Source organism: Camelus ferus, chromosome 3 (assembly GCF_009834535.1).
Source record: "Camelus ferus isolate YT-003-E chromosome 3, BCGSAC_Cfer_1.0, whole genome shotgun sequence".
Classification (NCBI taxonomy): Eukaryota; Metazoa; Chordata; class Mammalia; order Artiodactyla; family Camelidae; genus Camelus; species Camelus ferus.
Window position 1 is genome coordinate 73,383,491 of NC_045698.1, and position 27,084 is coordinate 73,410,574.

Sequence of the window (27,084 nt, forward strand, 5' to 3'; positions counted from 1 at the left end):
GAATTCAACTGACCACTGCAGACTTGGATGTGATCCAAGGAATGGTTCTCTAAGTGACAGACCAGCATTTCTGCATCTTCACCCCCGCAGAACATTCCAAATGAACCACAGTGAGCTGATTGAATACATTTTGGTCATATTTGATTCTGCAAGGAGTGAGACAAAAATGCCCTTGTGAGTAAATGACAGTCAGCTATTTCTGACCACCAGTGTATTTCAAACTAGTTGATGAGAGGAACTATTTTTGACACATGTAAATGTATAATTTAAAGTGCCCATAAAAACTTGTCATGGTAGCTACCATTAATTTTGACAGAAACTCGGAAAGTAACTAATTGCCTTTCAAATATCAATATTAAGAATACCATTTATTAAACTAGCACATTAATTCGTTTATATATGGAAAACTTGAGGCATGCCTTGAAGCCTCCTGCCCAAATTAACGCACCTCATAAGTGATGAACTCAAGACCCAGGCCTCCTCATTCTCATCTATTTTTCTAAGCTTAATAACATTTTTAAAAGGAATCTATTAAATAATGGTCTTACTTTCTAAGAATCAGGATACAGTTGTGAGTATGGTTAAAAACGTGACTGCTGCTTAACTCAATATATCAGAAGAAAATAGTGATTAAATACATATCACTGTTGACCTTTAATCAAAACCGAATCATGGCCCCATTTAGAGACTCCTTTTTCATCAGACTCTACCTAAACATGACGGGGAAGAAAACATAAACTGACAAGCACCAAAGGTCACAGACAATAGGCACCCACTTCTTCAACGTGCTCTCCCCACCTCTGTTACCTAAGTAGGATATTAGAGGACCTACTCTCACTATTCTTTCCTTCCTCCTCAAGAACACATTTTCCTTCTAAATTCTTGGTCCAAAATGAATATTTCTTATCATTTATACCTTTGCCTGCTTCCTCTCTATTTTTATGTGGCTTTCTGATTCTTATCCTCACTTAACACAGTTTACCACTTTGTAAAGGGAAATCATTTCATAACAAAATTTTTTTTTACAATTGTGTAAGAAACACAAAAAAACCCAAAGGGTTACCTGGTTTTTGTCTGCATCGGCCTGGTGAAATTCTATCTTACGTATGGATGAAGCCAATGAGACAGTTTGCTTTGTGAGGCAGAAGGAAAAGTTTGTTACGACCCTGGTGAGTGAGCTGATTCCTAGAATCTTACTTTATCTGAGTCTTTATCTCAGACTAGGACTAGTGTGTTCCTTGTCTGATCAGAGTTTAAAACCAGCACTCACATGACGAAGCCTGCCTTTGCTCAGCCCCGATGCCGCTGCTCTATGCCACTCACCCAAATCTTCCTGTACCCACTGCTTCTATGTCTTGAATTCAGACCCATCGACTCCCACTCTAAGCCCATGTTCCCAGAGTGTGGTACGAATATCACCTGCAAAGGAAACTTACGGAGAGCCTGTTAAAAATGAAGTACCCTACCACAACTTAATACAATTTAATGAGTTAGACTTTCTGGAAGTGGGTTCCAAGAATCTGCGTTTTCACCCACTTATGCAGATGGGTGACTACAGTCAAGACAGTGTCAAGCCCTGGGATCTGAATCAGCACTTCCCACCTTGAGTGTCTTCCTCTTGAAGCAATCTTTTCTCGCTCTCTTTTAATGGACAATGTCGGTCTTATGACTTATTTATTTTTTGCTACTATTTTCATGAATGTATTTTTCTCCCACGGGACTGTGAGCTCCTGGAGGACAAAGACTGCATCGAGTACTTTCTATTGGCATCTACAGTGTCTGCTACATCGACCTGGTGGGTAAACGCCGCTCGGTGAGTACTGAAGGGCTGACTGTTGAGAAACTAATACAGAATACTGAAATGGAGCCTGCTATAGCCACTGTAGATTTTCTACAAATTTAATGACATACAAGTACTGACAGCCCAAGTAAACTTTAACAAATGGATTTGTAAAGCATTTTTAATATAAATATTTTAGGAAATATCTATAATAAATCTTCTAAAACGGACTTTAATAATGAACCCACACATCATATCAAGAGGCCAGAAATTCAGCTATTTGATTAAATTAATAATCCAGCAAATGTTATTGATTTAGCAATTCCACTTAATAAAAACATCATAGAAGCCTGTGCAAGGAAAAAAAAAATAAAACTGCAGCTATGGCAAGGAAGCTGAAGGGAACACAGAAACAATAAAAATTCAAGCAAAGGGTATGCATATCTCTGAGACGAGAATAATTTCTTCCTAAGAACCACTACTATTTATGGAATAAGCTTCCAAACATTACTTGCCACACATGGAAAAGAGCTAAGGGCATGCACATTAGAGTCATGAGGCCTTTGCTCAGCTCTGGCTCCATGACCCATGGAGAGTGTGCTTTCAGACAAGTCATCTGACCTGTCTGTGCTTCAGTTTCCTCATCTGTAAAATGGGAGCGATAATGGTGCCTAACATATAGTTGAGATAAGGTATGGATGAGACAACATATGTACACGTGGAAAATGACTGCACACTCACTATCTGTGAGCTATAGTTACGTAGCCTGCCTGCTTGTAGGCCTACACCAGTGATTTCAATGCAGTCATATGGTAAGGCCCAAATGAGTTTCCCCTTCAGAAACATACTCCTCCCTCCTACTGCCTACTGGGTAAGTTCCACATTCTTCAGACCAGACGTACCAGCCCTCCATAATCTAGCCCAATCTATCCAGTTTTATTTTCCAAATACTTTCCATTCCAGTCACATCTGCCTTTTCATTGATCCCAGAGTCTCTGCTGTTCTGATTCCCTTATCAGCGGAGGGAGGCGGGTGAGAGGAAATCCCATGAGCTGCGTGCAGCTTGCTCTCTGGAGGACCACCCGGTGGTCGCCCCAGCCCCGGCATCGCCCCCGTGAACCAGCGCCAGGACCCCCGTGTGAGTGTGGGCGCTGCCCACGGCTGCTGCGATTCCTCAGCCTGGTTCTGAGGATTTCAAATGTTCGCAGTTCTCTGAGCGGCCCTTCTTGTGGAATCTCTACTCCTCTTTCTCGAATTTGCAAAAATGTGTAATAACCAAGTCTGTGAAAAACTGGTGGATTTTAAATAACCACAATGGCAACAGCAAGTACAACTAATAACGAAAAAACCAACTGCAGCGGCTGTGCTGCTTCGGGACAAGGCAAGGCAACAGGGAACCGCCAACGCGTCGCGTTAACCAGCTGCGATGTTGAGACAGTCGGCCACGAGGCTCTGCATAATATCCTCCAAGGTCCACACCGTGCTATTGATTCTGTTCATCAGATTTAAACCTCCGAAAAATGACTCAGGGTACCAAAGAGATGCATACTTTCAATAGTCTTGCTAATCATTAAATGTCTTCATCACAATTGAAGTGGGGAGAGCCAAAGACACATTTTATTATGTCGTCATGTGCCGACCCCACAACCAATCAATAGTGCTCTGCTTTGCTTTCAAACTCCACACACCTCCTCGTCTGTGAATCTCAAGGATAAGCTGACGTGAAACATTCTTCTATACCTCGCATCAGCCCTCTGTAGAGCAGGGTCCGCCTTTAGATCCAGAATGTACGCAGGACTTACATAAACATTTGCCAAGGGAGCTTGAAATCTGTCTCCTTTTAACTCCTTTAAAATATTTATTATGATGTAAGTGAAAAAAGAGCACAGACTTGGAGTCAAACTGCATGGGTTCAAATACTGACTCCAGCGCTAACTATGATCTCAGGCAAGTTACTTAACCCCTCTCAGCCTCAGTTTCTTCATCTACACAATGGGGATAATAAGAGTACCTACCTCACAGATGAGGATTTAACGAGTTCAAACAAATATAGTGCTCGATACGGTGCCTGGCGCACAGTGAACCTGCAGTAAATGCTAACTCACTACCATTTTGATTGTCACAAGTGACAGGGGAGCAGTTATCAGTCATGAAGGAGTAAGCCTTTAGCAAAAGGCTACTTTTACAATAATAATTACTTTTTTTTTCATTTAAATATCTGCAATATTCATTACATGGTCTCAAAAGTGACTGAGCTGAACTTCCCCTTGGTGTACACAGCAAGACCTTTAAGCAATCTATTAAGAGTTTTTAAAAATTACCTATTCATATTTTTCGCCTCTATTTCTCTCCTTGTTTAGATTTCTGCCTTAACAATGAGGCCTACAATAGAGCAAGAAGTTCTGAAATCAAGGTTGGGGACCCACTGAAACTGTGAAAGCAAAACATACAGGAAACCTCATCAATTCAGATTTTGATCAGACCCTGTGATAATGTACATAAAAAGTTAACTTTGAAACATTTTTGTTAAAAAAAAAAATCAGAAAAAGCAATTTTACATTAGGAACCAGATATCGACTAAAAAATGGGTATGTTTAAGTTAAAAACAAGATATATTCTTTCTTAATGATTCAGAGACGGTATTTATTTTTAAAGACCCGAGGGCAAAAGGGAGTGCTAACTATAAACTAAAACTTATCTAATGTTAACGTAGATCAAGCTAGAGGGAAATACGTGCATCTCTGAAAACAGTAAAATGAAAAGATATTATAATTCTAATTTCTAACAATAACAGACTGGCTAGCTATTCTCCAATTCATGATATTTTACTTTGGGGGCTCAGAATGAATTAGTATTTTGTAAAGCTTTAAATTTTAAAACTGAACCTGGATATAGCCCATATGTTAAGGTTCTGTTCCTAACGTGGATTTTCTACAAACTCCCTAAAAATATTTGAAGGAAAAGAAGCTTGTTGCCTAAGTCCACATATTTCCCCTGTTAGAGGGAGGTGAACCACATCCCCAGAAACCATATTTCAAGCCCACAGGAAACTCATGAACTAAAATAATGAATGATAATGCCTCATTCTCTGCATTAATATTAAAGAAAAGAGAAAATAGAAAACTTTATAGCCACTATCAGCTCTCTGGACCATAAATCTCAAGTTTTGAGAATTGCTTCCCAAAAGGGTAGGGAGCGGGGATGAGTTGTGAGAGAGCTTTGGAGCCTAGAGATATTTTTTAGCAAGCCAGCAAAGCAGTGACACAAATTTCTACATATCTCTGGCTGTGAAAAGTCTCATTTGTGGTGATTTATATTTCCTCATAAAGAACTCTGTAGATAATATAAGCCTGCTGTGAGGCTGTCTGACAACTTTCAAACCAAGAGTTACACGACCATTCTGTTAAAATGGAGCACGAAGAGATGAGTGGGAAAATCTGCAGAAACGGTATTTTTTTTCTGATAAAAGGCCAAAATACTATTCTTCCCGCATGCAGTGTTGAGAGGGTCACCTTTCACTCTGTGTGCACGTCTCACAGAAAATATTTTGGTAATCTATATGAGGAAATTCTGTTTTTTTCCCTCAAGATTGACTATGCGTTTGGTGTGTGCATGCTTGTGTAATTTACAATAAATGACACTTAGACATCATCATGCTGGAGTTCAGTTGCCCTAATAAGTTACTAAGGGAAACACAGAGAATAGCATGCTGACAACCTGAAGTCAATGAAGTATAAACACTGTTATTCCAAGTGTCACTGGCATGTTATTTCCATTTCTCCTGGCATCTGCTCTATGTAACACTGCACATACACCCGATGCAGCAGCTCATTAAACTGTTTTCAGTTAACTCTGAAACCAAATTAGTACATTACATGTTTATAAGGCTGAGAATTACTGCTTCCCTGTGAAATTACACAATTAATCAGGTGTGTCATTTCTCCCGGAGATGCGGCCACTTTTGACGTTTAGGGATAAAAAGAACAATCCTTTCATTCCTTTCCATTTCAGCATTTAATCTCAGTGGCGTTACAAGGAAGCGAAAGGGGACATAATTCCTTCCTCCCCCTCAGGAGGTCAGAACTCTACATGTCCCCTCAATCTCGTAACAGAATTTTCAATTCCTAAAAGGAACACAAATAAAAATTATTTTGTTTTTGAACTTCTATCTGAGTGTCACAGCCTTTGAAAAATTCGATCAGTGGGCAGAGTAGCCTTCAGTTTCTTACGGCTGATACCGTGAATTGCCATCAAGCCCCAATTATTCAACAGCTTTTAAGGCTCCCTTTGCGAACTTTAAGAATGCTCCCAAAGTCAAAATCTATTAAGCAGTGATGTTTGCCCCAGTTTCCTTTTTCAGAACCCCAGCATTAATTTATCTGATTCTTTTCAACCGTACCTCATCCTTTAGTTCAGTCATTTACTAGGGCATACATTTCTTTTAAAATTCTGCCACTTGATCAAACGATACTGTCAAAAATTTTAAAAATAATAAGGTGTTTTTAAATACCCTTTGCTCCTATTAATTGCCTCCTCCACCTTTGATTTTACTCAGACTATCTGAACCATGCTGGCTGAAGCATCCTCACTGCAGCCGTGCCTGAGCAGACACTGAGCATATTGTTCAGAAGGCTAACAGGGTACCCGGCAATAAACAACAGTTTTCATATGAGAAACTTACAATTAACACAGAAAAATATCCTGAAGTCCCTAAACATCCCCTTTATTTAACTTTCATTTAAGAGCCCTTGAAATCCATTCAAGCTTTCCTAAAAGATGGCTAGGGACAACCTGAAACAGACACAATTCTCTCAACTCATTCTTTAAATAAAAAGATGCATTCCTGCAGGTTCACTAAAGACCACTGGAAGTACACAAAGGGAAGAGAATGACTATTTTCAGAGAGAAGTCTGATAAAATCCCAAACTTCTAGTGTCTAAGTGGAGAAAACCTGTTTCATTGTATGTTCAAAATTTTTCACAACATTTTAAGAAACCCCTATATTTTAGAAACTGAGATACACTCTGTATCTATATCTGAGCAATCACTATGTGATGTCTGTGTCCTACTCATTCTTTTCTACTCTAGAAAATACTCAAACTTGTCAATTTCCTAACACTGCCCTTAAACTCCCTTCTCTCTTAATATAAGCATGCCTCACAAAATACCATGCTCCGAGTCTACATACCTACAAAAAATGCAGGAGGTGAATTAATATTTGACCACCGTCCTGGAAATTTCCATTATAAACCCCTTGAATCTCAGCTGAAGTATGTGCTAGCACATTTAATGCTAAAATAGGACTCCGGGAATCAAAAACATTTGTCCATAATAAAAGCAAAATGCACAGACACATTGAAGCAAATATTGAGTTGTTCATTTTAAGAAAGTACATTGCACTTACAGGTCACCTCCCCTGCAAGAGTAAAAGACTATGAAAGATGAAAAAGATTACCTCCTGCTTTGATAAATGTGCCGTTTTGACACTCTTCTATTTCAATAGGAACAACTCAGAAAAAAGGCGGCTTCGTGTGAACTGTCAAGACCAAAATAATTCTTAATGTAGATTACCAAAGTAAGCTGCTGAAAAACCAGACATCTAACGGGGGATGAAGACTTCCTTAGGCATATAATCCTGGCATAATGTCCCTTCAGAGTGTAGGGCATGGACTTAAAATGTGAATTTTTACGAGGCATTTATGAGTTTTGCTTTTTTTTTTTTTTTTAAACTAAACTAAAATATCAATCAGGGCTATTCAAGTTGCTGCGACTTTTCAAAGGGTACAGAACTTTTTGGATGTCAATTATTGAAGTTATTATTTTGGTAGTCAACTAGTCCTTTGAAAAATACGTCTTTAATTGAGACTTGGAAAGAGTAAAGATTGATAGTAAACTATTATTATATACCCATTTTACAGATGAAGGAAGCGGGGGCTCAGTGATATTAAGTTACCCAAAGTCACATAGCGATCAAGGGTACAGAAGAGGGATGTGAGTCCAAGGGTGCATTCACCAGAGTCTATGCCTTTTTCCCTTTTTCTTTTCAACCATGTTCCACTCTCTCCCTTGATGTAATGTATCCCCCTCTCCTGTGATATAATCCCCAGCATATGATCAAAACACATCACTCAAGAAACTAGACACCTGTTGCCGTGGGTGCAGTAAACCTGATGCTTCTCATTTACCTGCTTTTCTCAAACATCAGTATCCAAGAAAATTTTTAATTGCTTTTTTGTTCTATTTGGTTCACTAATACGGTATTTATTCATTCAACAAATATTCAACAACTCTTCTACTGGCTGTTTTCTACTATTTTTCATTTAAAATAGACAGTTTTAAATCAACATTATGGTTAAGCAGATTTTCCACATTATGGAGGATTGGGCTGATTTTAGAAACACTTTGGTGAGAAACTGCACTCTGAATTCCACACAACTCACCTGTAAATAAGCTTTTGGAACATGTCCAGTTGGCAAGTGAAGCACTTTCTTTATGTTAGTATACTCTGAATTTACTGAATACTCTTACACCTTTTAAAGGAGAGTCAATAATTATCATGTACAATCAAATGACTTCTGAAGCTGACCTTGATCATTTCAGTAAGACTTCCCTTCAGAATTTATGTCACTTATTGTGTCAGTTTTAAAAACTGTGTAGAGCATATTAAAATTGCTTCACAGCTTAAGATTGTAAACTTTTAATTAAAGTATATAAAACAGGGAATGAGCAGTTAACCACATGCATTCCAGCAGTGAGATACTACAGATTTAAGAATGATGCCCACAGTAACAACATGTCCCTGTGATTTTCCTTCTAATATATACACATGCTGAAAAGAACGGAGCAGAAGTCTTCAGCTCCCTGAAAGTTCATTTCGTTAATGACATTTCAGGATTCTAACTTCAAAGGAATGGACATTTGCCAGCTCTATACTTCCATCAGCACATCAGTATGGGGGGGGGGGGGGCGGTAATAACACTAAAGCACCAGGTGTATTCAAGTTTACTTGCCAATAAGCTTAGGAAGAGTGTTTCCTAAAAATCTCCCAGAAAGCGCTGGTTTCCATCTGAGGGCTGCAACTGTAAACTGTCTTTACTCTATCTTCTTTCAAAAAAAATCAGCTATACCTTAGATGTGGCAAATGCTAGAATTGTCCGCCTTTTTATTATGATTTTCAGAAAATGACATTTGTCTTCCTTATTGTCGGCCTCTCATTAAAACTCATTTCCTGAATTAAGTGTTCAATCACTATTCAGTCTGGATGCTGAATATGCAGTGGATTTAAGAAGAATCTCTTTGAAAATTCAACTTTTCTGGCTTCTGAAGTTACTGAATTAAAAGGGTCAATCATCTGGGAGGATACAGTTGAAAAACCTTTTGGAAATTGAAAAGTCTGCTTTGGAGAGCTGAAAATGCATAAACGCGTTTAACATGTATCTTGCTACTACCCGATTTGGGGTTCCAGTAAAGTTTATAAAATAATATCCTCTAAACAGTAGTGTTAATTGTTTCCATTCTTTTCTTTTTTAAATACAAAATAAAGTATGCTTTTCCCTTTTAAGCATATAAGACCTAGGACTTTACCTCTTCACTTCCTTTCAGTTGGTTACTCACTTAACTTCTTCTCCAATCAGTTATTTCTCATCTGTGTGAACTTTTTTCTAGTTACCTATCTTTTCTGTGCCTCAGTTTCTTTGCCTATAAAATGGCAACTAAGAACAGTACCTGACTGTGCTGTTTTGAGAACTGTAGGAATTTAGAATTTAGAACAGTGCCTGGAACAGAGTAAGTACTATGTAAACACTAGTGAGTCTTATTAATTGAACATTTACTATGTGCCAAGTAACATTATACAGGGCAGGGAGCAGAAATTGGTGAACAAGCAAGCACAAATGAGTAACGTCAGGGGTGATAAGCACTTGAGGGAAAAGAAAGCAGAGCAAGAGTGCAGAGACGATACAGACGCTGTGTTTATACAGGGAGGGCACAACAGCCTCTCGGATAAAGACAGTTTGGGGCACAAACTAAAGCAAGTGAGAGCTAGGGACAAGAGTGCCTGGGCCAGCGACAACCCCAGGCAGAGAGATGACGAAGGACCAAGGCCTTGATGTCAGGGGGCGCTGGGCAGATGTGAGCACCAAGGCAGGCAGGATGGAGGGAGCAGAGACAGCAGGCAGAGGGTGTTAGGACAAGAAGCCCAGGAGGCCGAGGGTGGGGAAGAGAAGAGGACCCGCCAAGGAGGGCCGTGATTGCCAGGTTAGAGACCTGGGCTTTTTGTCTTGAGACAGGAGGGCTTTGACAAAGCAGAGACAGGAGGCAGAAACAGACAGGAGCCCGCTGCACTCCTCACGACCGGACGACGGTGCTTGGATCAGGTGGCCAAGATAGAACTAGTTCAGTAACTCTAATACGCTGCTCCACTCTGCGTTTTTCCCCAAAATATCCTCTTAACTGGCGTTTGTTGAACATCTACTCAGTAAGGCACTGGGCTGGGCCGTTTTACAGACATGGCTCTCACCCTGGTGTGCAGAGCCCACGACAACATACAATCAAGCTGGGACACTGAAACTCCACGGCAGTCTGAAATCATCTACTGCAACCTCATTATTTCACAGGCGTGGAATGAGACATCCAGAGAGATTAAATGATGTACCCGAGATCCTTACAGCTAGTTAAGAGAAGGGCCCACGACTCAAGTTTTCCTTACTTTACAAAACAGGACATTCAGTATCAGCGTTTCTACTGACTTAACAAAAATAACTTACTGCGCCCTTATTTTTCCCCCTTTGCATCTTCTGATTTAAAAATAACAACATGAAACTTCTTTCACACATGTCCTCATTAGGTTAGTGTTTATGAGAACCATTCCTAAAGTGATTATTTTTGAAGTTTCTTAAATAACTCTTTGCCCTGGGAAGTCTACATACCTGACAACGGCCAAAATCTACTGACGCACAGTTCTGCAGACCTATCACCGACAGAAAAACCGACCTTCCGGGTGCCAATCTCTTACCAACATTACTTCTATAGTTATAACTCCTGTAGTTTAAAAACAGTGTTTGTCAGATCGAGGGGATGGGCTGAGTCTGCCTAAGCAACAATCAGCGATGAGAACAGCTTAATACACCGCCTGTTCCCAAGGAGACGACCACGTGGCCTAGCGTCTCGCTTGGAACAGAGAACCTAGACAGAGGAGGGTACTTTATTTTTAAAGTAAACAGGAAAGAAACTTCATACAAGATCTATCCAACAACTGTATTTTTTTTTTTTAAAATTCTGTGTAATGTGGGGAATTAAAAAGGAAATACATCTTGCTGAAGATAAGCAGAACTTGGTAAGAATACTCTGGTTTGGGTCCTGAGTCTGAGTGACGAGGTGGATTTCCTGTTATGAAACGCTCCTCTTCCCTTCTCCCAAATCCTAGTTTGTATCATTTTGGTCCCCTATAGCCACCACTAAACTTAAGCCTTCCTCCAGCAGGACTAAAGCAGGATTGCCAAAAGGCTACAGCTTTCATTTTTCTCTTGGAAACCTTGGAAGAGCTTTTAAGGGCCTTGAGGAGCTGAAATATTCCCCTGGCCTAGTAAGGACATTCCATAAAATTGACGAGTGGGCAGTAAGACTTGGTCCTGAGATCAGCAGTAGAGTGCCTGGTAACGTAATAAGGGTGAAAAGAGCCATTTTCCAATCATCTTGTTCATTCCACGCATATTAAGAGAGAGGAAAATTCAACTGAGGGCCAGTTCTCCCCTAAGAATCCTCTAGTTTAATTATGACCACAGTCGACTGTGTGAGAGACGCCCATGTTCGCTCTGCCGCCCCTGCTCTCAGTGGCAAAAGGAAGAGAGGAAACCCTTTCCCTACTGAATAGACAGCAAAGGATGTGCTTGTGGTTCTAAAACCTGGTTGAAAATTCAATTTAACCAACTACCAGGCCACGGCGCTTCCTGTAAATGAATGTCTTTTTGCTGCTAATTCTGTGATATTTTACCTTTTTCATTAAAAAAAAAAAAAGATTCAGGTTAAACTCAGCTGAACAGCAAAAAGCTCTTGATATTTTGAAGCATTTTGGAACAATTACTTTGACAGGAGCCCTTGACAGTTAAATGACTCCGTTAAATGAATGTTATAGAAGACACATAATGATTTTTAGTGAAATATTGAATTTAACCACAAATGAGGGAAAACCAGTCATAAGCACTGTGGGTACATCTGAATAATAGTATCTTGCTTATGAACCTCAATGGACTCTATAATTCCTAATAATCATGCAATCAACCAGCTAGCTGGTGAGTGTGTTTCCCATCTTAGTGCTCTCTGTTCATGTTGGCTTTTTGCTTTTGTTGTTGTTTTTTAATCTGAGAAACCAATAATGGAAATTCTCAAGCTGGCCATCGTTTCCTCTCAACAGGATGATACTTCAGACACTTAATGAGTGTCGGTCCCACAACTGAAGTCTTCCTCTTTCCTTTTTCTGAATGAGATTCTTTCACAAAGTGAAAAAAATCAGCCAACGGCAAGAGCCTGTTGCCTGAGAAAGTGTGAATTCACTGTATGCTAGTGTTTTCCCTCCATCCGTGGGACTCAATATTCCTCTTCTTATTTTATGGATCAAATGTGAGATACTATCAAGACTTTTATATGTTTTCTCATGACTAACGACTGAAATATGTACTGAGATAATAAAACTGGTACTGTTCAATTTCCTTTTTAAACTCAGTTCTGATACCAGTGAGAGTGCTCTTGTGATGGGGAAATCCAGGTTATTACGGAGCTCTGTTTTCTAGAGAAGAGGAGCTACAAATCCTTGTAGAGGGACACATGTAGGTTAGGAGTGGGTGGGGACACTGGGATTGAAGAAGTGAGTCAGAAAACCAAGACCGTCCTTTGCCTGGTCTGCTGGGCAAGCAGGGGTGACAGGCCAGCGCTCGGCTCGCTGGGAGCCCCTCCTGACCCGCCTCGGGCACTGGTGTGGCCACCCCTCCAGGTTCTTCCACCTCAGGTGCCACCGCCCCCACTTCCCCGTCCCCCGCACTCAGCAACTGTCTGCTTCCACCTTCATCGCCTATTTACATGTCTGCTCCCCACCCGATGGCCACTCTTTGAGGACAGGAGTGTCTTTGCATCTTGCATCCTCCAAATTTCTGAGTCACAATAAGCCTGTCAGTAAATGTACTTTCGAACGAAGCATTTTTAACATTTTAACTCCTTCAGCCAACAATGAAAACATGTGGAAAAGGTCAGTTTAAATATCTGACACTAGTTAAAGGAAAGTCTAGATACACAGCGAGCTGCCTAAATTACGTGCTTCCTAATGCCCTGCTAACTCGAGTGTGGTCCACAGACCAGCAGGAGGAGCCGCTTCACCCAAGAGACTTTAATACACATCCCGAGCCCCACCGCAGAGCCCCGAATCAGAACTTACATTAAGAAGACCCCCAGGTGACACGCACGCTCAAGTTTGAGAAGCGTTTACCTGGGATATATGACCAGTACGATGCCTTAAGAAGCGTTCATGACAGAGAAAAAACAAGGCCACGGTGATGGGATTCACGCAGGGGTCAGCGGAGAAAGTTTTAGAGCTCTCTCAGGACAGAGTCACTTAGCGGTAAGTTCACAGGTGGGAAACTCACTTACACTAGCTCCCTGGGAACCCTTTCTAGATGCTTCTTCACGCTCCTTCCTGTTTAAAGACACAGCTGCTCTTAATAATTGTCTTTTCTCCTTGGTGCAAAGAGAGTGTTTATCATCAGCACGCTGACACTTGCAGGAGTTTCGGTTTTCTCCACTGGAAATGTGGGTGATTCAAAGGATATTGCTGACACCTGAATAAGAAATCCAGCGACTCCAAGCTATGAAAATTTAATTATTTCCTCTAATTTTTCTTTCAGGAATCTTTCTTTTCCTGAGCTTTGGAGAAGTCTTAGCAATTTTCATATAAAAGAAATACAAGTCAGCAGTGGTTCACTGAACAGGCTGACATGCAATTTCATATGGGGAGAGGCGCTGTGTCTTTAATCTAATTTGTGCTCTCAATTCTTAGCTAATGTATCTAGGGATCCCGGTGTACGCATTTACAAGGAGACATCTGTAATGCAGAGTCCAGCTCTCTGCAAGTCACTGAAACATGGCTAAAAAATTAGCCTGGGTTTTTGCAGCTGCCCTACAACGTGATAAATCTCTGTATACTCACAGATGTAGAAATACTCCCGGCCTGGCCTGAATTCAAATCCTAGAGAAAACGGGGTGAAGAGCTGGAATTTTTCAGAGAACTTGAGTGGTCCATTTGGAGAGTGAGGCCGGTTACATTCCCATCTCTTGAACCCTTTGGAAGTGTGGTCGCAGGCACTGTAGCCATCAAAGTTCACCATGTAGAGGACATACCGCTCAGTCTTATCTTCCGGGACAGAGTCCTCATAGTGAGGGCAGAACACATCCAGGTAGTCGTTGATACAGACGTCAATGTGGTAGTCACCCCTCTGGAATCTGTTGGGAGAAGGAGATGGGATAATTCATACAGGAAAGGTTTCCTGCTTGGAATCAGTGGTTGAGCCCTTTAATAGTGCTCGAGCTAAGGATTTATTATAGTAAGTTTTTATTTCATGCCACATGATTTGAGGCATGGTTTGAAATGTTGCTGTTCCAAATCTAAGTAACAAGCCATTTTCAGAGGAATTCTATTATATTTGCTTCAAAATACCCTGTCAATGGAGCATTTCCCTTTCATTTTAAGTACTGAAGGTACCGATTCATTGTTTTCCTTTTGTCCTTAAAATCACACATACTGAAGCAAAGTCTTCGTATTTCTAAATCAGTGTTTCAGTTAATCATGCTTTTGAATAAATGAGTAAGAAATTTAAAGAATACATGAATTGTTTTTGTTATAATTGAGACTATTCTTAATTTCCAATGCAAATGTGGATAATTAGAATCATAAAACGGAGAGAATTAGAATCATAAAATTTGAAAGTCAGAAAGAAAATTCCTAGAACAACACTTCCACTTGAGAGGAAGATAAAACCGAAAGGCAGAATGATGAAGCACTGAGCCACTGAGCTAGACCTGGGACAGAGACTTCAGATCCTAGTTAGGCATTTCCCTTAGCGCGTCTGCTTTTGTCACAAACTCCTTTTAACCAATCTCTGTTTTGCTGCCCTATCCCTCTCCATATTAAGAAAACTGAAACCTTCCAAGTAGAATGACTTTCCTCTCCATTTCTTTCAATTTCATACGTTGTGTTCTAAGGATGGACGGATGAGTAAGGGAAGTAACAGGCCAGGCGAAAATTGCAAAACCGTGGCCACTGCATCCTGAAATAGTGAAAATGTAGGCACATGCACATGCACACACCACACTGCTTCAATGCTTATCTGACAGAAAGTTTTGCTTATTTGTTTTAACTAATGTGCTTTTTCCCCTGTCCACAGAACAGTTTTTCCCAGGACCCAGTGATGTGTGAAACAGGAATTGTTACATACACAACTTCCTAAAATCAGGGTGGAAAAGCTGACAAAATCCCTTTGTTTTTAGCTGGTGAGGAAATTCTTCTGAGTCCTTAGAAAGGTCAAGATAAAACTATGTTAGTGCTGAAATACGACGCCCATAAAGTCATATAATTTTCAAGTCAGACAGCCTCAGCGAGAACACTTCCCAGTGACAGTGAGCTAGTCTATTCCATTTTTGGACATCTCTAAATGTTAGCAAGTTTCTTCTTATACCGAGCATCAATCTGCTTCTGTGTAATTCCCATCCAGTGATCCTACTTCTGCTGCTTCAAATTACAAAGAGCAAATCTAATTCCTCTTCTACCAGGTAGCCCATAAAACATGTGGACATGTCAGCTGTGTCTCTTGGCTTAGCCTCCTTTCTCCAGACTTGAAAATCCTGATTCCCTTTGGTTATTTCTGGTACAGTGTCAGGCTCTCCTCATCATTCTAGTTTCCTAGTTCCCCTTAAAATGTAGCACCCAAACATCACAAAGACCCCTGACAGGTTGTGACCAATAATCAGCCCAGCAGAAGAAGTGCTACTGCTTTTGCTCTGGATACTAAATATTCATTGACCAAGCCAAGACTCCCTTCTGAAATAAACCATGATAACAGTGGAAGTACTACTGATTTTGACAGAGTAGACCTAGATTTAAGGACTCGATCTGCTGCTGGTTGAGTAGGAGAGTCATAAGTCTCCTGAGCCTCAGTTTCCTAAGGTGTAAAGTGGAATGATAATGAGAATCTTCCTTGCCGACCTCACACGGCTGCTTCAAGCCTCAGAGGAGGAAATGTATAAAAAAATATACATGCCTGTAAAGCACTGTTACTGTGATCAGGATACAGTAAAGCACTTAAAATTAAAATTAGTAATTAACAAGATATTAATTTTTAAACAACAGCAGTAAGAGCCTACAACAGAAACAAAAATAATCCCTATGTTTCCCTTTTTAGAAATCTCAGAAGAAAGGAAATCACATAAAAATCCTAAATTCTATCCTCAAATAGCAAATGATCCCCAGAAATTCCACTTGCCCCGTGCTTTTCAAAAGCTGCGTGCTGATTTATGCAAGAGAAATAACAAAAGATGATCAGATCACTTTTCACTTTGAGGATCTCAAAATACATAACCATTTGTAAAAACAAAAAACCCTTGGAAGTATTTATTTTCTCTATTTACAATGATCACGAAATCGGGTTTGCTTTTTCTTCATTACTGGCAGACAACGATTTGTCAAGATGCAAGGAAAGCCTGTGTTGCTTTTAAAAGATTTCTGAACATCAAGGTAACATCGCTGCCAAAGTACAAAGAAAAGACACTGCGACATTCAGATAAAAGGGTGCTGGGGTATGAATCATCGGCACTCGGAGGGGCTGACAGCTCTGGATGAGAGCCAGACAAGGACTGCAGCAGAAGCCAGTGCCCAGATGCACTTTGTATTATTATATTATTATTATAGATTTTAAAGACATTCAAGGGGGAAGTTTTTCCTTTTCCCAAATGTCACTCATTTTAGCTCCTTCCAGCACTTGATGCTGCTTAAAAGTGAAAATAAAAAAACTGCCGCTGTCCAGTCCCGTTCTGTTATTGCTTTATTTTACGAACTGTCATAGTTTTTGGCACCTCTACTTTTATCCCTGTTAATGTTGCTGTAATTTTAATAAAGCAAACCAGGAGCCTGAAGACCCGTTTTACACTGTGTTGGCTAGTTAGTTACCTTTTCTGGTGATGCTTTACTGTGTGTGGTGGTAAATGGATCACTGAGGAGCCGATTTTAAAACATCAGATTGCACTAGCAATTAGTACTTATACCCTTCTATCCATATGACAAATAGTGATGATTTACTGGAGAATCAACTTACACTCTGTTTCAGATATTTAACTTGAGTAAGTTTACTAATGTACATTTCAAAGCCTGGACAGTGTAAACGTAAAAACAATGATGAATTGGAGCTCATAAAAGGTGTCTGTATAGTGTAGCCAAGGACAATCCAAAGAAAGGTTCAGGGTTAGATATTCTAAGACTATCCCAAATTATGCTCCCTGGCTACAAAGTAGCACTGAACCATTCTTTTCTGGCCTTACTGTGAAGACGTACATATATATGGCTAATATTATTGAGTGGTTCTTATATTACATTCATTACCTCAATTTAATCTCCATCTCAGTCCCACAGGACACTCTTAGTACCCCCGGATAAAGATGAGGAAATTGAGATTAAGAAGTCAAGCAACGTGCCCCATGTTACACGACTAGTAAAAGGTGGAGGCAGAATTCAAACTAAAGCAGTCTCACCTCAGAACTGAGATTTAATTACTAAAGTCAGGTTCTTAGGTCTGCTGTATATTCCCCCAGAGGGATGATTCTCATTTAAAAACTCTTTTCCTTCCAATTTTATTGAGATATAATTGACATATAGCACTGTATACATTTTTAGGGGAGGAGCTAATTAGGTTTTTATTTATTTATTTATATGGAGGCACTGGGGATTGAACCCAGGACCTTGTGCTTCCTAGGCACATACTCTACCACGAAGCTATCCCTCCCCATCAATTCTCATTTTTGGTGGGGTTTCAGTTCTCTCCTTCCTTCACTGATGCAACAAATATCTGCCAAGTCCAGGATCTGCTATGCTATGGCTTTATATATACTGCTGCATAAAATCCTTCTTGGGTAGTTATAATTAGTTTCATTTCATCAATGAGGAAATGACATTCAGAGAAATTGTTACCCTCTCAGTTCAACTGTTTTCCTACAGGAAATAAGCAGCAGAGTCAGGATTTTTAACCCCAGTCTGATATGATTCTGAAGCATATACTCTTTCCCCCTAACCATGATGGCTCAAAGCTTTCCCGGTTGTAATCCCCCCATCCTGTTTACAGTGATCTTCTAGGAAAGCCTGCTGCTGCAAGGGCTTCAGCCCTGCTCTCCTCCCCACTAGGGTGATCCAAAACTCCTGCCCAGAAAACTGAAGGGTGCATCAGCGTTTAGAAGAAGCCTCAGATCCCAGGGTTAGCTCCCTGACTCATGACCTTCATTCCAGACTTTCACGGGATAAAGAAGTACTGTTAGGCTCAGTAGCCATTCACATAAAAGGATTTTTTTACCATCAGGAAACTGCTTCCATGAACTTTAGCTCATATTAAGTGAGCAAATTCACCTCTAAGAAGAGTGATTCCACATGCCAATATTTACAAATGTCATGGGTAGCTCACCACTGCTTTACCACACTTGTCCATTTCTTGGGAAATGTTCTTGTAAATGTGTCCTCTTTATTCTTTATCTTTAATTCCGTCCATTCTCTCCATGGTTCTCTACCTCTCTGAAACCACTGCATATTATGAACTGTAAGAATTTCTGGCTGCATACCAACAAGCCAACAATAATTACAACACAATCTCTACTAAATTATCACAGTGGTTTACAATGTAAAAGCATGCATGGCTACCACACTTAGAAAAGTGACTGTGTTGGAGTAAAATGATTACTGCCTTGCCTGTGTTCTCACAATACAAGTCTCAAGTGCCAGGAAACACCTCATATGCATCGAGTGATGGCCCTTGTTCTCCACTGGGTTGCAACAGTTACTCAGGCCAATGTTCCACACAATATGTAATAGTCTATATATACTCTTTTATGGCAAGAACACACTGTATACATTTATCAACATTTGGCAGGAGACTGGTTCAGAATGTCATGTATATTATAAAAGGGTCATTTTAGTTGATTAAGAAGAATAAAATTCAGCACAGCAACTAGTTCTTTGTAATCAACACAACTACCCCAAATGAATTATACACTTGATTGTTTTTGATGACCCAGAGGCTCCCTGGAGGGTTGGATAAAAGGCACACTTCGGGGCTACTGATAGCAAAAGTGACAGCTGAAGGTGGGATGTGAGCTAGAAAGTCAACATGCAGACTGTGTGTGTGCCTCAGTCTTCAGTGTTGACCTCGTGACATTCCACAGCCAAATACCGTTTTTATTATAAATTTAAAACCATTATTAATATCTCTCTCTGTATTTCACCTGTCTGGATAAAGTGAATCATGACTTGAGTCTCAGAATTCAAACGAAATAACAAGAACAGAAGTGAGGTTAAGAGTCAACAGTCTCTCTTCTCATTGAGTTATCAACAATGCACCCCCCTCCCCAAGTTTCTACTGAGATAGGAACCAAAATGTTGTTTCAAGATTAGAGTTAACCGGAACCAAAAGACTTTGCCCCTCCTAACTCAATACTTTATTTCCAAACTTGAGTCCCTCCACTGGGGACATCTAGTACTTGAATACTTCAGCCCTTCACCTCAAGCAGAAGTTCTCAACTCACTCTGACCTTGGCTCCTCTTTGCCAGGGCAAGGAGACATCACCTAGCCTTCTGTCTCAATGGATGGCTTTCATTTCATTGACCTTACTTCCTCCTCTACTGCCATATGGTCTTGGGTTGTGGACACTGACAGCTGGGAGGCTGAGGCCACAGGACACACAGGCAGTGCCTTGGATTTCAGGCTGCAGAGAAGCACCACCACCAGCACCATTAGCATCTTTGTCTGAGCTCATCTTTAGCCACTTTTCCCTGCAGTCTTCCTCCTCTCATTCCATCCTCATTGGCAAAAGCCAAAATGCATTTCATTTGAGTAGCTGGAAAAGGAAGGGTACGGTGCCTATTTAAATCGTTCTAAATTGGCCTTTAGCATATGTTGCTGGCACAGCAGAGAGCCTGCTTCCAGGGAAATATGTACTGAGGTATTTTATCAAGCAGTTCCTGAGTGAAATTTCTTCTCTCCATAAATATAGAAATTGCGTTACTGAAAGGAGACGGAGTAGTGATTAGAGGTTAGGAAGCTGTGAGACACTTTTATCCCCCTTTCATGTAATGTTTTAAAGGATTCAATAATGAAAATGTTATTTCTCATGAGCTGGATAGTTGATTATTACGTTTTAAATGTATTTTAATCTGTCAAAGAGGTGATTGTTTTAATATTCCTATTTGAACAGAACTACAGTGTCACTTCTTTAATTACAAGGCAACTTAATATATTACAGTCTGAAATTGAAATGGAAAAGAAGGATATGATTTATGGTCAAAGATTAAGCAAATTTATCAGCTCAGGGTTCCTCCCAAATTTTAAACTAAATCTAGAGTGAACATGTCTTGGCTGCACAGTCTTTCAATTCTATTATGGATTTAAAGGCTAATTTCGGAATATGATGTCTCTTTTTAACCAGAAGAATTTCTCATCTGTCCTGAAGGATGTAATGGGCCCAGCAACAGACAGGAGATTTGGTTTATAAATATGTTTTGTGAGGAGATGGGCAGGACGGCAGGCTCTGTTGCATAACACGTCTCTTCTTGTCTCCTGTTACTCCTTTCAGCACAGAATGCAAGCCTTATGGCTTTCGGATCCTAAATCTGAAGATGCTCTTTTTTTGGTTTTGTTTTTCTGCAGAGGTTAAAGCAAGAAATACAAACAGCAAAGCAAACTTGGGGAAGATAGATCATATTAGCACTACTGGGGGCCGAAGAAAGATTTGTTTGGCGGATTTAAATGTTCCTTCTGTCTCACAGGCTGAAACGTGTCAACCTTTCAAATGTATGGCTAATTGAACTTCATTTTCAGTTCTGAGTCAATCAGAGTCATAGACAATTTTGCTGTTACCAGGCCAGTTGTTAAGGCTGAATGAGGTATCCCACAGAAGTGAAGATTTACAAGTTAAAAAAAAAATCTACCCAAAATGCACTGCAGAGAGGTTTTCTACATTTTCTTTCGCACTTGAAATGCTGTTAGGCTGCAGTGCACACTCTGACAAAATATTCAGAACCCAGAGTTGGTGCTCTGCGTACCCATTAATAAAAATTCCAATCAAGCTCTTATACATGCAAGCTGGAAGAAAGGAAATAAATGTTTTAGTAATTACAAATTCTGCAGCATGAGAGCCCTGCCTTAAATTCAGTAACTGTGGAAGCTGGGAGTAAGACATAATTTACTTGGCCAGATACTGAGAATTTATTTAGCATACTAGCCTGTCCTTTTTTATTTTCTGTGCGTGTGTGAGAGCATGTGCTTTAAAAGCAAGTGGTTTAAAATCCTCAATTAACACTAACTACTCATATCAAATAGATGGATAGACATCTCAAATAGCTTGCGCTTGTGGCTCTTCTAGTACAAGTCACATCAGGCTGAATGACTTTTTAGAACCAGTGTCTCCCAGGAGTAGTACCTGTTTTAAACACGAGGCCCACAAAAGGTTCTCTCCTCCAGTGTTTTAACTCATTTGCAGTTTATTTTATTAGCTTGACTGAGGAGCTCCAAAGGAAACAAAGCATTAAATTGGCAGGGCCTAAACAAGACTTTCCTTCAGGAAGGGACTGGGAGCTTTGGGTGACAGTCTAATTGCTTCTAAGCCCCCAAAGAGGCCTCGGGCACGGAGTAAGAATGTGTCAACGTCAACAGGCTAAATCAGCCAAAGAATTAACCAGGCAGAGTTCGACAGACCCGACACAGCACAGACCACTGCAAACGGTTTTCAAAAAGGGATTAAAATAAAATAAAGAATTATCGCCTGGCAATCAGTGCGTCCTAACACAGGTCACTTCCATGACTCAAACCAGCCTCTTTCTTGACTCCTGCTGGCAAGGAGCTCCCCGACAAAGCTCTCCTCTGTGCCCTAAGTTCTCCAGATTTTTGCATCATGTCAAGCACAGGAGAAGAGCACCTGCCACATACACACACACAGATCCAAAAGCAGGCGTGGGAAATCAGTGAACAGGTTACCCAGCCACGGTCCTGGGAGAACAGGATTAAACAAATTAATTCCGTTCAGGGGATGTGGGAGTCAATCAAACAAACTGCCACCTGACAAACTGCTCACATACATCTAGCCCTTTGTATCCTGTGGGGATGGAGTCACCCAGCAGAATTCAGGCTATTCCCAGTTTCAAAATTAAGAATAGCCAAAGAGCTATGGTAAATGTCCTTCCTATTAACCAACTCACATAACGACTTCGTAGTTCTCGAGAACGGATGTACGAGCAGTAAAATGAATATTTGGTATTCTGGCTTGATGATAACCCATTGGAATCATTACCACATAGGTCTGAAATCTGGCCCTGACTTTCCCAAAACTGGGGTGGGGTGTCCGAGGTCTGTGTGGCATGGAACTAATCTCTACTAGTTTATTGTTAGACGAACAACAAGCTGGAAGAAAGGGTATCGCTACTGATGGGTTCCTGTTACGTTTGATCTTCGTGGACAAGGGGAAGCAAATGTCTGGCACCACGAGGGCACAGCAGTGACAGCAGGTTTCCTACAAGCTTTAGGACGGAAAGCAGACGTTGCTGCTGCTCCTGTGCAAACTGGCAGGCGGCAAGGCGTTACTTTTACTTGGTTTGGTTAGGGCCTTGTGAGCAGCTGCGATACAAATCTGGAACCAGGAATGAGGCCATGGTGAGAGGGCAGAGATCCGGAGTCGTGAGAAATGAGCTGGTGGGTGGAGTCATAGAACGTACTGAATTCATTCAAGGTAAATGCAAAGATATAGGCGAAAACTCAGACTGCACTGGGAGCGCATGACCGGCACTAGGGGTGTCACAGCATTTTTGTGTAGACCTCCGTCCCCCACACAGAGAGCTCCCCCGAGGTAGTGCGGGTCTGCGCATCGCTGCATCCCCGCCACGTGGCATGGTGTCTGCACACAGTGGTGACTTGAGAGACGTCCCAGAAGGGGAAGTGTAGCTGAAGGTAATTAGAAGCAATGCTTAAGAACAGAAAAACTGGGCAAAGCACCCAATCATCTCCTTCTGTGTTCTGGGTCCCAGCATCCAATTTTTAGAAGAGCTAAATCATATTACAAACAAAGGTCAAGCTCAGGAAGCAAAATAATGGCAGACTGCAGAAAGGAAAATGATCATCAGGACTGTTGTTCCAGCAACGCTCGAAAATTATGCCTAGCCGAGTAGACAACTTAAGCACCTAAGGCAGAATGAAAGTTTCTCTCTTGTCATTAAGTCCTCTATTCAATTACCATTTATCGGGGTAATTAAACACTGGAAAGTGATGCCAGGCTAATTGTTAGATTATGATAATTACATGTCTTTGCTATGCTACAGCTGATCAAAATAAGATGTGGTCCCGTGCACTTAGTTGGAGCCACTCTGTAATCGTCAGACTTTCGGAGAGCGGTAGGCCATTTATTACTAATTCATTACAAATCAGGCGGAGAAGCTTATTATTTGTAATGCCTCTTTTCTCCCCTCTACACACAGTCTCCTGGAACAAGACTCCCAAAAGGTTAAGCATAAACTGCCGCCTCTCATTGGCCCATTTCCATCTCAATTACACAGCTGAGCAGCATTAGGTGCCTCTATTTGAGAGGGTTCATCAGACTGCTTCACAAAATCCTGCAACTGCCTATCACACTGGCAGGAACACCCAAGGCTCCCTTTCAGCCTCTGCCAACCACTGTTCTGCTCCGAGCTGTGTCCCAGCAACTGCAAGGTGGCAATCCCACGAATCTCTCGGTGCAGAGGCTCCCTTCTGCTCGGGTCAGGCCTAGACCAGGCTGGGATATGCCCAGGGTTTGCTCCAGTTCGTGGGACTCACGGGCAATACAGACTGTGCCCCTCCTGTCAGGACATCCAGCTTTGATTCCTCAAGCCAGGGTCACGAGAGGAAAGCAACTTTCTCATCACCTCCAAGCTACCAAATAGTCAGCCAAATCTTTGTAGAAAAAGGCCAGAACCCATCCTTTGTCCTTGGGCATTTTGGGGGGTTCTTGGGCATTTTGGGGGGTTCTAAATCTCCCCTTCCATCCCTCTACTGTTGGGAGGTGGGATGGCCAACAGGTATTTGCGATTCTTTACTTGGCTTTATCCTGGGACCTCTCACACTCTCCCTGGATACAATCATTAGAGTGTGTTTACATGGGCCACCGTTGGTGGATGAAGCAGAGTGTCAGGTGAAAGTTTACAAACTGCTACGAAGTTCATGTTACGATTCTCTATTTTAGGATTTTTTTTCTTCTATCATTTGGGGAGTGTTACAGACTGTTTGCCCCTCAATTCATATGCTGATGCCCCAACCCCCAGTGTGATGGTGTTGGAAGATAGATATGGAAGTAATTAAAGTTAAATGAGGTCATAAGGGTGTGCCCCTGATCCAATAGGATTAGTGTTCTTCAAGGAAGAGACACCAGGAAGTGTGCCCTCTCCCTTCTCTCCCTTCACATGCCTCTGCAAGCCAGGAAGAGAGCTCTCACCAGGAACTGACCCTGCTGAACCTTGGGTTGGGACTTCTAGCCTCCAGAATTGTGAGAAAATAATTTTCTGTTGCTTAAGCCAACAAGCCTATGTTATTTTGTCACGGCAGTCTGAGCAGACTAATACAATCTAGAAGTTAATTAATGGTAGAGTTGGGGCTAGGTGCTACTGAATTACATCACTGCCAGGGACTTCAGAGATACAAAGAATTACCAAACAACAACAAGGCAGCAATGCCAGGAGGGAAGGGAGAAAGGGAGGGAAGAGAGAGGAGCTGAGTCACTATCGGCACCTCCACAAACGAGACCCTGCAGGGGGAGACCCTCAATACCCATCTGCTGTTCCGGGCAAGTGGCTGCTCTGAGGGGAGAAGGCACAGTGTATTCCTAAGTAAGGGTCGCTCCACCTCTGAGATTAACTCATGGCACCACGAAAATGACTGTATTATCGCCCAGCAACTGGTTATCTCACTGTTTCAGCAAGGCTTTCGCCCAGAGACAGAATGAAGGGTGTTACAGAAAAGTCACACACTCCATTCTACCCTTCCTTGACCCTGGAAATTAAAACAGAATATGCCACCGCCTTTCAAAAACCAGATTAAGTGCATTCTGGGGACAAAACAGACCGCGAGGTACCCTCGTTAACACCAGAATCCATAAAACTGTCATTTTATGCACACATTTACTGGTGGCCTGTGGCTCAAGACTGGAGAGTCAGGAGCAAAGGTACTTGGGTTCATCACATAAAAATGGTTTTGCACTACTTAGTATTATTATTTCCTCCCCACACTCATTAAAAGGATATTCATTCATACAGCTGGATCCTCTATTTACTTTTATAGCCTGGACCACAGAAAGATATATGCAAGAATAATACAATCATAAAAAATAAGAAACTAATTGCTCCATCCCAAGGAAGCATAAGGGGGAGAAAGAAATAAACAATTCACCATTTATTTCTCAGGAATAAATCCAAGCACTTTAGGGAATTCTCAAGTGCTATAATCTCTCTGCCTACTTAAATGCTTGTCTGTTTCAGTGACAGAGAACAGAGTTGCCTTTTCCCCCTTCTCCTTTCATTTTAGTAAGCTCTACTTTCAGAATGTCTACCCTGGAAAAGAGCTGAAGTTCAAAGCAAACACACATGACCCTCCTCTTGAACTTTCAGAATTTTTGGTCCTGAGACAAGCTCTGCATGAGCCACTTGTGGGGACTGGAGATTTCTGGGGGCTGGTTAAGGCCAGGGCACAAAGATGATGAAATGAAAGCAAGATAACAGGCCCTCCAGGCTGGGTGACAACTCAGCACCCTGAGCCTTGAGAGGACAGGGTCACAACTGGCTTTCCTCAGCACTCAGTCATACAATCCCCAATCCCGAAGTTCCTTCCACATGCACAGGAACGTTTCATGTCCATTCCAACTGTTCAAGTTCGAGAGAGGGAGACTGTGAGCTAACACTGAGTTATAAACTCAATGTTGAGGAGCCGGCATGTATGAAACCTACGGGAGCCTGATGAGCCCAAATGAGCCTGGAACTTAGCACAGAATCTGTATCTAGTCTAGACATAAATGTGGCTGTATCACACTGATCAATTTATTCACAAAATATGACAATTCATTTACTGATGTTTTAATTCAACATCTGGGCACCTACTCTGTCCAGGCCAAGTATTTAGTTAAAATCATAAGCCATTTGGTGTTTGAAAGGGAGCTTGGATTTTTCCCATTCTGCCAAATACAAAATATACCTTTCACCCTATCCCCAGGAAGTACAAGTGTAAGCAAACAGGGAATTCACTTTGGTAGAGTCTCAGATTTCCTGTCTCAGGCATACTGCAGCTGAGAAAAGATTCACAACAGCCGAAGCCTACCCAAAGACGCTTCAATGGATCCAACCGTTAACTGAACTAAACGTGCCGGTTACTATGGTTGTGTGGGCATGACTAGAGGAAGTAACATGTGACACGTGCTGGCCAGGCGGGCAGCCTGGAAGCACCGTCTGCGAGGCTGGCAAAGAGGACACGCCCCATCGGTGCTCCGTGCAGAGCTGGAGGAAGGCGGGTGGTGTCCAGGCTGCAGAAGCCCCTTTCCTTCTGCTCTTACCGGCAGCTGTGTTCGCCACATGATTGGGAGCTTACACACACCTCAACAGGGTTTTGAATCCTAAGGAGTCACAAGCCGTTCTAACCCACCGGAGAGAATGAACTGAAAAGCAGAAACTATGGGAAGTGTTTCTGGGTTTTTTTGGTTTAGTTTACATACATGTTCCTGGCGTGAAAGCTGAAGCAATCAACTTACCTATGCACAGCAGCACTTCCTGGCAGGGTATTACATTTAGCTTTGTTTATTTTTAAAGTCACGGTGGTGGCTTCAAGATATAATTAATAGCTGTGAAGATGTCAGAAATGTGTGGAAGTCTATAGAAATGTAAAATACTGCTATTCTCTGTTAGACAATTAGGACATTTAAAAATTCTTATCACACGTGAGGAGACTGTGTTGGTTCTAATGACTAGAAAAAATTTATAGGGCAACTCAAAATGAGACACATCACTCCCA

The 27,084-nt window shown here is 41.4% G+C and overlaps 1 protein-coding gene and 1 non-coding gene across 6 annotated transcripts in view; both read right to left on the reverse strand.

Moving 5' to 3' along the window:
- The window catches only part of EFNA5 (ephrin A5), a 368,306-nt gene that overhangs the window by 32,536 nt on the left and 308,686 nt on the right, over window positions 1–27,084 (reverse strand). For all 5 annotated transcript variants that reach the window (XM_032476463.1, XM_032476462.1, XM_032476464.1 and 2 more), the window contains one exon: window positions 13,974–14,266. In XM_032476463.1, the coding sequence (XP_032332354.1) occupies window positions 13,974–14,266 (293 nt within the window). The remainder of the gene's footprint in view (window positions 1–13,973; window positions 14,267–27,084) is intronic.
- Window positions 17,743–17,814, reverse strand: TRNAP-AGG. Its single transcript has one exon. It is a non-coding gene; the product is annotated as a tRNA-Pro (tRNA).